Raw genomic sequence first — 15,846 nt, forward strand, 5'->3', positions numbered from 1 at the left:
AGCATGGGCGTTCATGGTTGGTGTCACAGTGTAATACTTCCATCTGTTAGGGACGCAGTGTGGAAGAACCAAAGAAATGTCCATTCCTGTGGCCCCCCAAACCTCACTCCTGGGAATTCAGTCTATAGAAGCAATTTGCCACACGTAAGAGCCACATGTAGGAGAGATGTCCCTGACATTGGCTGTAGTAGAGAATAATCACTCCATGTCGGGGAGGGGTGGGATATCACCAGTCAAGCAGCCAAGGATCCAAAATCATAGGAATGGAGGGGATGGCAATGTTCCATTAAAGCAGAAATGGGAAAAAAAATCATGTGTTTAAAAAACAACAAAGATGAGAACAAAATATACTGAGGCCAGCCAATGAGAGCTGGGCTCTTGATTTTGAACTTGGACACCTGACACGCCCTGGGAAGCTGGACATGAAACAGTGCATAGCCATGACTCGGGATGTTTCTGTTTTTCTGTGTGTCTCCTCAGCTGGGCACGGGCTGCGTGCTCCTAACAACCCAATTCTGTTCGTTCAACATCCACCAACGGTTCAGCTAGTGAGTGGTTTGGCTCTGGGTTAAAGTCAAGCCAGCCAGCTTGAGCAGTGCCTGTGACATCCTCTGTGCCTTGTCCACTCACTTGTTACCTGCAAAGTGGACAGGACACTGTGTGTGACCTGGGTGCCAGTGCCGTTCCTGTGTGAGTTTCCTCTCTAGGCTGGTGAGAGCCAGCAGCTGGGGCTAGCCCCTCCCCAAGGACCCTCCAGCCTCGTGCTGTCTGTGTGAAGTAGCGGAGTGGGAAGCTGGGAGCCTCGGAGCTTCTCAGGGGCTGATGTTACAGCCCTTACAGGGAGACAACCCACCATCTACCCAAAAAAAGCAATCCCGTCCAGAAATAAGATGACAGATAAATCAACAACAGTACCCTTCCTCCGGGAGCCAGAAATAACCTCTCTGGCTCCCAGCACAGACTTACCAAAAATTATTTTATTCAACCCTCACGTTGGGGAACAGAGCCACTGGTGAGGACACCCAGCATTTCCTGTGACTGAGCCTGGAGAGCCTCTGCAGATACTTCCCCTTCCTCGGGCAGTGGTACATCTTTGGGAACTGAGGTGGTGGACAGCCAAAACTCCTGCCCTGATACTGCAGGGCCTGGACCCATCCTCACCTCTGTACCTAGGTACCACTGTTTTATCTGCTGCTGTATTTAATGGAGGCTGTCTGTTTGCTGTGCTGGATGAAACCAAGATGGAAACAGTAATGGCTTCTAGCCCGCTGTGATCTCACAAGCGTGCTGGGATGACTCTGGCTACCAGGGCTTGAGCAGGGCAGTACGGGATGAATACTCTCTGGTGTCTGCTTTGCAGGACCTGCTTTCACTCAAGACTGATCTCGTGGTGGCAGGTTGGCAGCTGGGCCCAAACTTATAGGAGCCCCTACTGACCATGGCATTGGTACAGCCTTGATCCCAGTGTCCTTTCCCTAAAGGAGGCCTAGGATAGGCAGCAGTTCAGGGTGTGGATAGCCATCTCCACATTGGCTAAATGAATTAGAGCATCAGTAGGTGAGTGTATCCCTCTTTCTTGGCCCCACGAACTCCCCAGACTCACCTCTTACCTATTCAGGAGTTCCGAAAGGCAGAGCTAACTGATCTGTTCAGTGCTGGATGTGACCTGTTTTCTGTGTAGTGACCTCAGACACCTCTGGGAAGAGATGGACGCTCATCCTTTCTCTGCCCTCACCTTGGGTTCAGCAGGGGTAAAGAAACCCCTTCTGCATCTTGTTCATTGATATTTTTACCATGAAGACTGTTGGGTTTTATCAAATGCTTTTCTTAGCTTTTATTTTATAAGTGTGAGCGTTTTGCTTATATGTATGTCTTTTGTACCACATGAAGTCCTGGTACCTGTGGAGGTCAGAAGAGGCATTAGGTCCCGTGGAAGTTTAGTTACAAATGGTTGTGAGCCACTATGTAGGTGCTGGGAACTGAACCCAGCGCTCTGCAGGGGGAGCCAGTGCTCTTAGGCAGTCCATCTCTCTCTCTAGCACCTCAAATGCTTTATAAAAACATCTGTTGCGATGATGACATGGCTTCCCACTTCTGTGACAGCCCCTAACCCATGAAAGATGAATTCTAACCACCCCCCAGTAATTGGATGAACCCTCAGACAGTGCTGGGCACTGGGTTTGCTGTAGTTTTCTTTATTCACACCCCCCTCCTCAGTAGTTGACTGAACCCTCAGACAGTGCTGAGCCCTGGTCTCACTGTGGTTTTCCTTATTCACATGCCCCTACAGTGCATTCTAACATACAGTTCCAGGGTTATGGCTCAGTGGCAGAGTTCTGAGCCTTTGTGAGTTCCCAGGTTCGATCCCCAGCACCATGAAAGTTTAATTTATAAATTATGTGTAATGAGGGATAAATCATAACTCTCTAGTGAATAGAACAGTCGTGATAACAGCTACAGTTAATTGTCATTGACCCTTTTCAGAAACTACATTTATTTATTGTATGTGTGTGTCTACGCACACACATGCCACAGCACATATGTGGAGGTCTGAGAACAGCTTGTGAAAATCAGTTCTCTTCTTCCTCATGAGCTCCAGGGATCAGACCGTGGGAATCAGGCTAGGTAGCAAGAGTCCTCACCCACTGAGTCACCTCAAGTACTACCCCCTCTTTAAAGACAGAGTTTCACCGTGTAGCCCAGGCAGCTTTGAACTCACAATCCTCCCGCCTTGGACTACCAAAGACTGGTAGGTATATAACCCAAAAAGTCCGTAATCTTGCACTTTGGACCTGTTTTAAAGGAGAAAAAATGTTTTGGGACACGACAGCCAATCTAATAGCCAAATTAGCTCCTGAATGTGTGCAGCATGGGTCACAGGCCTGGGCACAGGGACAGTTCAGGTCGAGTCCTGTTGTAGCAGATGGGCAGAAACTCTGGGACCTCAGCAGGGCATACAGTTTAACCTGTGTGAGTTGCTCTAGGCTGTGGGGCACTGAAGGAGATGGAGTCCACAGATCTGTGATGGGAGGGGTTCTGTGAAGCGAAGAGTTGGTTTCCATGGATACATGTTGAAGCAGCCGGCTTGGGAGACTTGCCACAGGGTGGGAATGATGCTGTTGGACACATGGATTGGGCTTTCAGTGGGTACTTCTTTTTAAAAACAAATTTTAATTAATTATTTGAGATTTCTTTAAAATGTATTTTGATTATATCTATCTTCTACTCCTTCCCCTAACTCCTCCCAGATCCATCCCCACCCATCTGTCTCCCCACTTCACCACACCCCAACTTCCCCCCCCCTCTCTCTCTCCTCACTGAGACCCATGTTTGCAGCCTGTGTACTCATGGGCATGGGGCTCTCTGCTGATGTGTATGACCTACCCTTGGCCGCGCCTGTTACTCCCTCCCCAAGAAGCTGTCACCTGCCAACACCTATTCAGTTAGGGGTTTGTAGTGAGGAGCTGGGGGCAGGCCTGCTTTTTATCCCGCCCGGCTCCCGCACAGCTAGCTTAGCCCCAGAAATAATAACACACAAATTGTATTCATTTAAACACTGCCTGGCCCGTTATCTCTAGAGAGTTAGTTACTGACTAATTCTCATATCTTGATTAACCCATTTCTAATAATCTGTGTAGCGCCACGAGGTGGTGGCTTACCGGAAAAGATTCAGCATGTCTGACCTGGTGGCTGGCTCCATGGCATCTGCCTCATTGCCCTCTTCCCAGCATTCTATTCTGTTTACTCCGCCTACCTAATTTTCTGTCCTATCAAAGGGCCAAGGCAGTCTCTTTATTAACCAATGAAAATAACACATAGACAGAAGGCCCACATACATCAGGGGTTGGTGCTTGTGAGCCCCCCCCTTTGAATGTTGACTGGCTGGATCTCATATAGGTCTTGTGCAGGCACAGCCACCGTGAGCTCCTGAGTGCAGAGGCCCTGTCATGTCCAGAGGACACCGCTGCTCAGTCCTCCCCAGCCTCTGACTTTGACAGTCTTCCTTGGTGGTCTCGGAGGGGGGTGAAGTCAGTGTCCCACCTGTAGCTGAGCACTCCGCTGACACACATTTTCAGTACTTTGTCTGGTTGTGAGCGTGAGTCAGTCATCCTCAAGGATATGTCTGCCAGGGTAGTTGTGATCAGAAGCTCAGACCTGGGGGTCAAGCCACTGGCATGAGCCCCCGACTGCACTGCTTGCTCACTGTAGAGCTCCATGCAAAGAGCTTCACCTCTGTTGCTGGTTTCTCATTTGTTAATGGGGTAACAGGGGTGCTTCCTTAGGGAGCCCAGTGAGGGTGAGTGTTCAATTGCTGTGAAGAGAGACCATGACCGCGGCAACTCTTATAAAGAAAACATTGAGTTGGGGTGGCTCGCTTCCAGTTCAGAGGTTCAGTTCATTATTGTCATGGTGGGAGTGTGGCAGCATGCGGGTAGACGTGGTGCTGGAGGTAGCAGCTGAGAGTCCTACATCTTGCAGGCAACAGGAAGCCAACTGAGACACTGGGCGGTATCCTGAGCATAGGAATCCTTAAAGCTCACCCCTACGGTGGCACACTTCCTCCAACAAGGCCACACTTGCTCCAACAAAGCCATACTTCCTAATAGTGCCACTCCCTGTGGGTTTATGGGGGCCTGTTGCATTTAGACCACCACAGTGAGTAACTGTGTTGAACTGTGTGTGGCACAGAACAAGAGTTTATGGAGATGTTGCCATAAAAAGTCTGAATGGGCCACAGCAGGGAAGATGCTGAGATCTCAGAAGGGCAGGCCAATCCGCCAACTCTGATAGCTCTGCTGAGGGGAGACTGTGCACTCTTAGAGAACATGGCTGGTAGGATCCCAGCAGCCTCTGAGTCTTCCTGAAAGAGGGGAGAGGGCCAAGTCCTGGGCCACAGGTGTGGGCATCCCAGCCATGGGGCACAAAGCCCCCTGTACAGTCTTCATCCTCCCTCCACAGCTATAGAGGGAAGGGCCTGCCGGTGTGGCCGAGAGTAGGCCGTACACTTCAGTGGGTAACCCCATACCCGTGGGCCGCTAGGTCAGCCTGCTCTCCTGGGACTGTCACGTGACTTGGCGAAATGCTGCTCCTGTACAGAGAGCATCTGCCGAATCTGTACAGTCAGACGCCAGGTGCCACAGAGTGAAGGAGCATGAATGACTGGAGCAGTCTTCAAACACTGGCTCTAGACCCCCTCCCAGGGTCCCCGAGAAACTGCACCCCCAAACTATTGCACCTACTTGGAGTTTGAACTTTGCCTAAGGAGAATGAGGATGAAAACATTATGAGGAAGATGAGGCTGAATCTTGATTTACCATGCCGCTGGGCCATGGGGCCAGGTGCTCTGGGACAGCACTTGCTGGCTTGTTTTGGACTGGGTTTCCAAGTCTGTGGGGAGTGGGCTACCCTTGCCCCGCTAACACTCAGCCTTCCCAAGTCCCTATGCCCCGTCCTGAGTGACCCACCTCCTGGGAGCTCATGGTCTTTTCAGGGGTGGGGACTATGACACGAAGCAGCAATAACAAACCAGTAATTAAATAATCAGTAGGGATTGAAAATGTCTTTGCTTTCCCACCAGTCATCTGCTTTAACCAAACCCGGCCTGTCAACAGAATTATCAGGAAGTATGAATAGTATGCAAGCCAGTTTCCATGCCTTTGCCCCCAGTCCAGCAGTGTTAGAACTCATGGAGTGAGGGGGCAATGAGATCAGGTGCCTGCTGCCAAGCCTAAAGACCTGAGTTCGATCCCCAGGACCCACATAATGGAAGGAGAGACTCAATTTGGGAAAGCTGTTCTCTGCCCTCCACACATGTACACAGCATGTGCACGCCCTGTTCCACACACACAAATAAAATGCTTAAAAGGATCCCACAGGATGAGCATCAAAGACGACAGCCACACCCTCTGGGACCTGTGGGCATAGCTGGTGCGTGGCTTGGCTATCGCGAGGTACAGGGAGAGTAGGAGGTCGAGGAGGGAGCCTGGTGCATCTTTGTGAGGGGCTAGCCTACTTCCATCTGACTTCAGTTTCCTCCTTAGAGGGTGACTTTGCAGGCTATAGAGGATGTTTGGGAGGCCCGTCAGCACAATGCGGAGCCTGTGCTCAGAGCTAACCACGTGACAGTGATTGTCTCTGATGGTCAGGAAACCACGATACTGATGGCGGAAAGGGCTCCCGAGCTAAGGAGGTGACAGCAATGCATCAGGTTAATTTTCAGCATACAACGTGGCATTCGGTTAGATAGCTCTCTGTGTATAAACATAGACTCAAAGACTAAGAATTTAGTAATTATAGCTGTAAAACTGCGGGAGTTTTCATTGCGCCTCACATTTTCCAGTTAGCTTATAAGAATTTTATACCAACAGAGGACTGGAGCTATGGATCAGCCGTTAAAGGCTAGGCTCATAACCAAAACATCAGGGCTTTTGTGTCGGCAGAAAATGTGAAAAACTACACCTGGCTTATTGTACACACATGCACACAGGGCTGCAGAGTTGGGGACTGGAGGTGGGTGTAGTGGGTGGCTGTGGAGGGGTGTGCTGACCAGACTCCCTCTGCCCTAGATGACAGGATCTGCTCACCACCCTTCATGGAGCTCACGAGCCTGTGTGGAGATGACACCATGAGGCTGCTGGAGCAGAACGGCCTGGCCTTCCCCTTCAGTATGTACACCAGGGTCCCCACAGAAGGGTAATGCTTACAGTTCCCGTAGTTTTGAGCTTTCTTGAAGCAGTCAAAGGCCCTGAATATGCCAAGAAGAGTACACAGCCCTGGGTCTCAACCTCTGCCCATACCTTGATAGGGTCCTTGCAGGTTGTGAGGAAGGAGCTCTTCCTATCTGGCCTGGGACCTCTGTCCATGTTACCCTGAGCACAGACATGACTTGACACGGTGACTGTCATCTCCTTAGGTCCCACCAGCCCTTTGTGTCTTTTGCTGAAGGCATCTTTAAGAGTTCCTACCATCCCAAATGCACCCCCAGTCTCACGCAATAGCAAGGCTGGGCCTGGTTAATACTTAGCTGGGAGGTTCCTATCCGGAGGGTCCCAGTCCCCCTTGTCTGGCCATGTGGTTACCAGCCCTATTGATTCCTCTCTGCTTCTGTCTCTCCCACACAGTTTGCAAAACCAGAGTGGCTCATGGCACCAACTCTCATGAGGTAAGTGGAAGACTTTCCTGTCCGCGCATCACCGTCGCTTTCATGGGGCCCTGCTAGGCTCTGTTGCTAGAGCTGCGCCTGCTGCTGCTGATTTGAGCAGCAGGGGATGTAGGTCAGCAGAAGAACCGCCATGGCTTTGTCCTATCCCCCACTTCACCCCACTTCCTGTCCCCAGTTCTAAGGCTGCCTTCCCCACCTTAGACCCTGGCTTAGTCTGCCTGGGACGAGGCTTCCAGATGGGCAGCTTACACAGCAGACATGCCTCCCAGCTCAGAAGGCCACAGCCTGGTTCTGGTAAGAGCGTACCTCGGCCACCTTCTCCGTGCATCCTCTGATGCTTTACGCATGTGTAGACCTGTGAGGGGAGACAGTGAACTCTCGTGAGGGCTCTCAAGAGGGACCCATCCTTGAGATCTCATCCAAGCCTTACCACCTGTAAGTGCCATCATGATGGGGCTAAGGTCCTCCACGTGTGTATTTGAGAGACACACACCTGCAGCTTGTAGCAGAGCCCACGGAAGTCACCAGGCTAGTGAGTCCTTGGTTTTCCAGCCTCGAGTCCATCAGTCTATCACTATAGGTACTGGTTGGGCTCCCAAAGAAGCTTTGGAGAGGAGTCTCAGCGCTGCTGCTTCAGCTGAGTTTGAGACTAGATCCCATACCTTCGATGTGCTGAGGCCCTGCCTTCTGCATGGATACCCTCCCTGCCTTGGTGGCAAGGAGTCCCAGTGCCAGTACAGAGTCTCTGGAGAGATGATGCTTTGGGGACAATGGGACAGTAAGCCTGTGAGGACTTGGGTAAGAAGGGCAGAGGCTATGCTGAGGGCCCTTGGATCCCTGTAGTCTTCTTAGCCCCCAAGGCCCCACATCCTCAAGGCTGAGCTAAGTAGCTCTGTGGGGACAGCCCACCCAGATAGCCCGGCTGTCAGAAGTACTTCCCGGGATCAGAAGTACTTCCCAGGAGAAGACTAAAAATGGAAGGCCAGATGCCATGGCTTTTACCATCTCCTGGCTGATGTTTATGGGGAAATGTATGTAAACAGTGTCAGAACACCAGGGGACAGGCTGTGCCAGGAGGTGGCCCTGCCATGGGAAGGAAGTCACCACCAGCTGCAAGGGCAGCTGTCTGCTAAGGTCAAGAGCCATGGGGAGGGGGACCCTGACTGCTTGGATTCCCAGCTGCAGCTGCACCCTGAGGCTCCAGAGCAGCCGCAGTGCTGTCCCCTGCCACCACCAAGTAGCTCCTCTGTCTCAAGGACTTAGTAGCCTGTGTCAGGAGGGGACAGGGGACACAGCTTTGGGACAGTGCAGAGCCAACACTACCGCCAGGGCTGCGTGTTACCTGCTGTGCGCCTCCAGGCAGTTGCTGTGCCTCTCTGAACCTCTGCCCATATTTCTAATTGGGGATTTGACAGTTGTCAAATGTGGTGAGGGAGTTACTGTGTAGTTTGCCATGGAACCTGGCCCACAGTGATGATTTGATTATTATAGGAACAGCTGCTCTGTGTTGGGATTTATGGATTCACATTGGGGCAGGACGCTGTGGAGTCTCTGGCATTTAACCCCTAGGTGTGATCATCAACCCCCAGTGAGGCCAACAGACCCCCAGATGTATGTAGATACATGTCCTCTATTGCTGTCCCAGCACTGGGTGCTCTCCCAGTCCACAGCCGGCAATGTGCACCCCGTCCTTGGGTACATGAAGGCTCCCTGCACATGGGGGTGATGTGAGGCTTCCTGCACTTAGTGATGTTATAACCCAAGGTGACTCTGACCCAAGGCCTCCTACTCCTGGCTCATCGCGACTGCTTCCTGTCTTTCCCTCTTGGATCTTTGTGGCAGAACACCCAACCTAGAGGGCCCCCATTCCTCAGAATGACAGTGAATAAGGTTCTCAGGAGTTTTGTACGGCAGACCCAATGGGTACCAGGTTTGCCAGCACCAGCCCCACTCCCCACAACAGGAGCTGCCCAGTTCACAGGTGTTCCTGCCCACTGTTCCACTCACTATGCCTTGAAACTCTTCTTTGGGAATCCTCAAAGAAAGATTCATTGTCCCTGAGGGTCTTGGAGGACCCTCCGGAGAGCAGCCTTGGACTTGGTGGAGGAGCCCCTCATATGGTCACCTCCGTCTATCCTGGGCACCAGCTCTTTGTCATAGGGCCAGGGAGCGGTCATGGTGGTGGTGCCCAGGAAAGTGACAAGCCCCTCGCTGTGTCGGAGGCAGGAAGCTGATGGACTCTGATGGAGCCTTTGGTCTTTGTTTCCTCAGATGGCCATTGTGTTCAACCAGGAGGGACTGAACGCCATCCAGCCCCCTTGTGTGGTCCAGAACTTCATCAACCACAATGCAGTACTTTACAAGGTGTTTGTGGTGGGCGAGTCCTACACAGTGGTCCAGAGACCCTCCCTCAAGAACTTCTCTGCGGGCACGTCAGGTAATCCGCTGTCCCTCGTATTGTCACTCTGTGCCTGGGGCAGGGCCATGATGGATACCCAGTGTCTGTCTCCTGGTATTCCATGCTATTTCTGGGTGAGGGAGAAATGGCCTAAGTTGAAAAAATTGTATACAGTAGATGGATTAAAAAGGTCCAGAAGAACCAATGAGAGACCATGTACCAAAGGCACTGTGGGGCTCCAGCGCTCAGAGCCACTGCCAACTCTAGCAAATTTCTAGAGGTTCCTGTCCCTCAAGAATTTTCCTGGACCCACCCAGTGATGATACTCAGGAGTATGCCATGGTAGGTGTGGCTAGGCAGGTGTGGGAAGTGAGGGAGGGAGGTGACTACCGACTGTTCTGCATTGCTTTCCAAACGGGGACTCTGAGTTGGAATTATCTGTGGCTTCCGCAACTGTCAAGGTGTATCAGGATTTCCAAAGCAGGCAGCAGCTACAGAGTCACAAAGATCCCTGTGGAGGCCCTCAGGCAAGTCCCAGTGGGCATAATCACTCCTGCCAGGCTGCAGTGACCTTCCCCTGGCATCCCTTGGATGTCACGTGGTAGAGGTGTTTGCATGACTCATTGTCCCTGAGGGTCTTGAGAGCAGCCTTGAACACTATATGCTCACCTCCATCCATCCTGGGTACCAGCTTTTCTGAGCCGTTCAGTTAAAGATGTCCTGACACTGGAGCTGCTCATAAGAATATGTCCTGAAACCCCCTCTAAGGCAAGTTCCAGAAGTCTGTGGGTCAGGACAACATGGCTCTCTCTGAGGATTTCTTGGACACTGGATTCCCTGGTGCGGCCTGAAGGCCTCACCAGCTCCAGCAGAGTAAGCAGAGGCCTTCCTCAAGACCCCTGGAGGGCCCTTTTCTGGAACTGACTGTCGCCATCCCTTTGCAACATCTCCTCCTGTTGTCCCCTCTGAGGCTTCTTTCAATTTAACACAGGAGAGGGCAGGCAATTTGCAGCTATGTGTGGATTCTCATGTCCTTGCTGAGACCAGGTGGTTTGGGACAGCCCCATCCTGACACTAGTCACATACACCACCAAGAGATACTCTTGCAGGCTATGCGACAGAGGAGACCAAGGCTTTTACAAAACATTTATTTGCCTACCAGAGTATTTCTTAGCATAAAGGGGTCCAGTTTTCATCTCCAGTACCCCCCCACACACCACATGTACACGCACACGTCACACAGTTCTGCCTTGCTTATGACACGCCCTTTCCTTTCTTTCCCGAATCTTCTCATCTCTGAATGAAATGTGGCATCTGATCTCCGTTCCTGCTCCCACAAAGGCGTGTTTGTTCACTGTTTCCTCCTCTCCTTCCTGGTTGTAAAGCACTAGGGCCAGTTTCCGCCTTGGCACTGGGAGCCAGGAGAAGGCAAGAACCTGTCAGTGTGTCTTCTCTTCTGATTGTTTCTAGGCCGTGGAGCGCCCTGAGGCATAACATTCGGAGGTGGGCTGGGGATCAGAGTGGCATTCAGTGTGTCTGTCTATTCCGGAAGTGGCGTGGTTCCAACTTTGGCCTGCCTATTCTCAGCCTGACCAAGACCTCAGGCTTCAGCAGCACCTTCTCCTGACTAGTTGGGAAGGGGGTTTTGAGGCTCTGGCTTCTTTCGAGAGCCCACCCAATCTTCCAGCGCAGGCCACATAGTGTGGTAGGTCCCTCAGCTTCCCATGTCCTCCTTGGGCTTAGATCTCCTGACTTGAGATACAGACAAGGCCATCTTCACTCCACAGCTGCTGTTCTTCTCTGATTCTCACGTGCATTTCAGTTCTTTACATGCCAGTGTCCAAAGTTATGTGTGTGACTTATTTAGCCATGGCACATTACAGGTACCTTGGACTGGAACCCAAGGACGTCTCACTTAGAGAGCCACTAAAAAATACACAGCGAATGTGCTCGTGTTCTGTGCTCGTGTTCTGTGCGTGTTCTCTGCCCGTGGTTCACTCTCGTGGCCTTCGGCTCCTTCCTGATGTTCTTTCATCCTGCACCTTGACCCTGAATCCATATTGCCTTGGGCTTCTAGCTTTGTGTAAGGATTCTTCTCTCCCTCTCCCTCCTGGTCCTAAGGATACTGAGAGTGGTACCTCTTACTTCTTTGAAAGGGTGACTAAGTATTTCCCAGTCATTTGATGCTGATGCAGTGTGAAAGCGATATGCAAATGAACAAGTGAGGCCATGCTCTAAGGAGACTTTGCAGATGCAGATAACCTGGGTCTGTAGTTTGTAGAGCTGACTCCCGGACGCCTGAAGTCATAAATGCTGCTTTTATTGCACATGGCCACAGATTCGCCCTGGGTGGTATGCTAGAGGACCAGCCAGGAGCCAGCCAGGCAGGTTCATGAGCAATCTGAGGAATAACACAGGGGAGCCATAACCGGAGGGCCAGTTTTATTGGAGATGACGTCTTCAGGGAGCAAAGATTGGGGATGGTGAGAGAGCCCTTGAGGACTAAGCAGGTAAGCTGCAGGTGCAGGGTTTTGTTCAGTGACTGGATGGTAGCATGCCCCATAGGGAAAGACAGGAGACTGAACACAAAGGCTGCAAACAGTATGGTCCTAGCCTGCATTGCTGAGATGTCTGAGCCAATCTGGTTGTTTACCCTCCTTGCAAATCTGTTTTTCTTCTCTCTCTGAGAGCAAAACTTCCCCGTGGCACCCCCTTGGCCTCCCACTCTTACTGGAAGTTGAGTGGGGTGGCCCCCATGCTGAGAGTTTGGGCGATTAGTCCAGCAGCAGTCCCTGGCTGGGGCTACCAAACCATGAGTGCCTCTGGGAACAAGAGCCTTGCTGCTAAGGTTAAGGAGCAAGGCTCAGGCCCCTCCCGTCTGTTAGCAGGACCAGCTATCTTAAAGCTTCCTCAGGAGCCAGGCACCAGGATTCATATGAAACTTCTGGGGACATAATCTGTCCAGTGTAGTGGGCATCACAAGTCCCCGGCATTCTTACTAGGCCAGCCAAGTGCCTGTGGGCACATCGTGCGGAATCCTGCAGGTTTCCCGGCATCCCTGAGCATTGCTGTATCTGCGTGCGCTGGTGGCCTGTCCTCACACCACGTGCCCACTCTGCTGTCCTGGCCTTTGCTCTTGGGGACCTATAGAGACTTGGGGTGGGAGGTACCCTGAGTTTAGGAGAAGATTGACAGTGCCTCCAGAAGGCCAGAGAGCCATGCTAAGTGATGAAACCCTGGTCTAGCCTCTGGCCTGTCGGGCCCTGCCACCCCTGAAGGTTCGTAGGGCCCAAGAGTGGGCGTGCTTGACACAAGTCCCGCAGGGTGTTTATTTTTCCCAGGCTCCTCCCCAGGACCATCTCTCATGCCCCCCGTCTGGACTGGCTCTGGTCGGAGCAGCGGGAGGACTGTCGGGCACACCGGGGTGGCCAGGGGCCTCTGTGCCCCGCTAGCGGGAAGGATGCCAGGTACTTCAGCGCCTGCCTGCTTGGCTCTGCCTGAATCACTTCCTTGTGCATGATTTTTATGGCGCCATAGAGTCGTGAAGCTGCTGGGGGTCATGGCAGCCACAACAGGCACCTGAGCCCTGGCACACAGGCCCTCAGCCAGTGCCCATTCTATCCTAATGCCTGGGGGCCTGGGTCCCAGGGATAATCACTGTGTCCTGCAGGGTGGGGTCCATGACATCTCTTTTGCAAGAACTTGAGCAGGGGCTGTCAGGATCCCTTGGGGGCTTCTAGTCCAGAGTGACCCTGTGCTCTTCTTGGTGGGGGTGGGGCGATGAGGGGTTAATGGCCAGAACTCAACCCCTAGATTTGTGGTTGTGTGATTCTTGCTCTATTGTGTCCATGCTTCCAAGTGCTTGAGAGCATTGCAAACTGTCTACCCAACATTACTTTTCCGCGGAGCAAATCGTGCCTCACACCTCAAGGACATTTGTACTGGGGGCATAAATGAATGCACCATCCCATTCCTGGGACTGAACTGCCTCTCTGGGGCCACTGGGGCTGAGGGGGAGTGGGTGCAGCCGCAGGAACAGGACATGTGGACTGGAGGAGACTGGGATATTGCAAGGCTTTCCTGGGGGAGCCTATGAAAGCCCTTGTTCAGGTTCCTATTAAGTCATTGGGAACCAAAAGATCCCTTTGTTAAGCCCACGTACCAGTGGCCACCTGATTGGAACCACCTGGACCAAATGGCATTTAGTAGGCTTCTTCCCTCAGGACAAACCTTTGATATCTGGGTGCACAGAGTACCACCACTGTTGCCCCTTCTCTTCCCAGCCTTCTGTGCATATATGTGCCTGCCCAGTCTTAGGTCTTAAGGAAACCCACATATAGTGCTATGAGATGGTGGTGAAGGTGTCCCAGGAAACCATTCATTATTGTATAGGAGGACAAATTGAAACTGGGGTCCTGATGGGATGGCACACATCGATCTGTGATGCAGCTGTGGGTGCCTAGCTCGCCAGAGCTCTGGGCTGAACCAGAAGCCACCTAGAGTGTGCCTGGGGTGGTGCTGCCCCCTGGTGTCGGTGTTGCTGTCTCCAGGTCTCATTCGCTCCCTGTTTGTTTTTTCAGATCGTGAGTCCATCTTCTTCAACAGCCACAATGTGTCAAAGCCAGAATCGTCATCGGTCCTCACCGAGGTATGTCTCTTCTCCATGATGGCCTGGCAGGAGGCCATCTGAGTCTGAGCCCAGATCAGAGTGTGTTCTGCCCAAGGAATGTCCCCTGCAGAACTATCTGGCGTGCCTGGGTGGCAGGAAGAACCCTTGTCCTCACATGACCAGCCCACACAGTCGTGTCAGTGGGCATCACGGCCACGTATGTGCCTGGCATGGGAGCACAGTGGGTCTTGTGAGGACTGCTTACGGTGGGGCAGCTCTCCCATGGGGCGCCCTCACTCTTGACATCATGGCTGGTGTTGAGTGAGCATCTGCGCCAGGTTTAGCGGAGGCCTTAGTGGCCTCACAGCAGCTTCGCGGAAAGGATGTTACAGAAAGCTTGGAGCAATCGCCAACTGAGCTCACACAGGCAAGCAGGGATTTGATCCCTACCTGTGTGATTGCAAAGTTGAGTCCTCTAGAAATTCCTTGCTAATGACGTAAAATACCTTAGGGCCATAGTCTTCTCTCCCCCTCCAATCCCTCTCCCACCCAATTCTGACCTCCAGTGGCTTCCCACCACACTCTGAACCCAGAGCCTCTCCTGAGGTGCCTCCAGGTGTTCTGGGAGCCCTGGGTGGGTCCTTCTTCCTCTCCTGGTTGGATTCAGTAACAGAAGCTGCCAGTGTCTGATGCCTGACCCGGTTTCACGGCCCTGGCCTGGCGCTGTGTTCCAGACTACTGTCTTGGGCAGCCCAGCAGTTCCTTTGTTGTTTGGTTCAGGGTCTCACTGTGTGGCTTTAGCTGGCCTTGAACTCACAGATCCGCCCACCTCTGCCTACCTAGGGCTGAGTTTAAAGGTTTGTGCCATTAGCTCAGCTAGTTGCTTGTGTTTTCTTTGAAGATGCAACTGGATGCTCAGAAATAAAGTGTGGCATTGACAGGGACCTGGAAATCAGAGGACCACTTGGTAGAACTGGTTCTTTCTGTCCCTATATGTTATTCTCATGACTGAACACAGGACTTTAGGCTTAACATGGCAAGCCCCTGTCCACACCGAGCCATTTCATCCATCCACCTGCGCCAGCAGATGCACGGAGCTGGCTGTGCACCCTGAGAGGTATAAGTAGTGTCTGCTATGGGGGAAGGCTTTCTTCCCCATGTCTCAGGATTGCCGGCACCCTGTCCCTCCCATTCAGCCACTAAAACCCAGCTCAACAGGGTGGCAGGAGGGAGTTGACCTTCCACAGCCTTCCTGAGGGGCTGTCCTTGGTGGCGTCCTTGCACAGTACAGGGCTGCTGGCCACTGGAGCCACCAACCTGTGCCATAGGAACCCTGTGAGAGCTAGAAGCAGTGAGCCACCTGAAGTCACCTTGAATCGTCACCTATTGGCCAATGGGAAGGTTCTACCTAAAGCCCAACAGTGTAGGGTCCCCCCGTATACCCGAGGCTGTGATCACCCACATGGCCACTCAGTGCCCTGAACCCTTCAGAGCTGACACCTGGTAAAAGGAACAGAATGCAGCATGCCAAGCACATCCTTTTCCCTGGGGACGTCACCCTCCAGGACACCTTCAAGCTGGACTGGAAGTTGATTCTGTTCCCAGGAACCAGTGGCCACAACACTCATCCTCCCCCTACCCCAAAGAGTGCCGCGTTAGACCTCTGCTAACCTTGAC

General features: G+C 52.4%; 1 protein-coding gene across 2 annotated transcripts in view; it reads left to right on the forward strand.

Moving 5' to 3' along the window:
- Positions 1–15,846, forward strand: part of Itpk1 (inositol-tetrakisphosphate 1-kinase) — a 134,298-nt gene that overhangs the window by 108,386 nt on the left and 10,066 nt on the right. Inside the window, exons 5-9 of one of the 2 annotated variants that reach the window (XM_085697854.2) lie at positions 6,567–6,665; positions 7,122–7,162; positions 9,434–9,599; positions 12,902–13,027; positions 14,141–14,208. In XM_085697854.2, coding sequence (XP_085553980.1) covers positions 6,567–6,665; positions 7,122–7,162; positions 9,434–9,599; positions 12,902–13,027; positions 14,141–14,208 — 500 coding nt within the window. The remainder of the gene's footprint in view (positions 1–6,566; positions 6,666–7,121; positions 7,163–9,433; positions 9,600–12,901; positions 13,028–14,140; positions 14,209–15,846) is intronic. The other variant, XM_085697855.2, reaches the window with a different exon arrangement.

This window comes from Myodes glareolus, chromosome 11, assembly GCF_982192425.1.
Source record: "Myodes glareolus chromosome 11, mMyoGla1.1, whole genome shotgun sequence".
Taxonomy (NCBI): Eukaryota; Metazoa; Chordata; class Mammalia; order Rodentia; family Cricetidae; genus Myodes; species Myodes glareolus.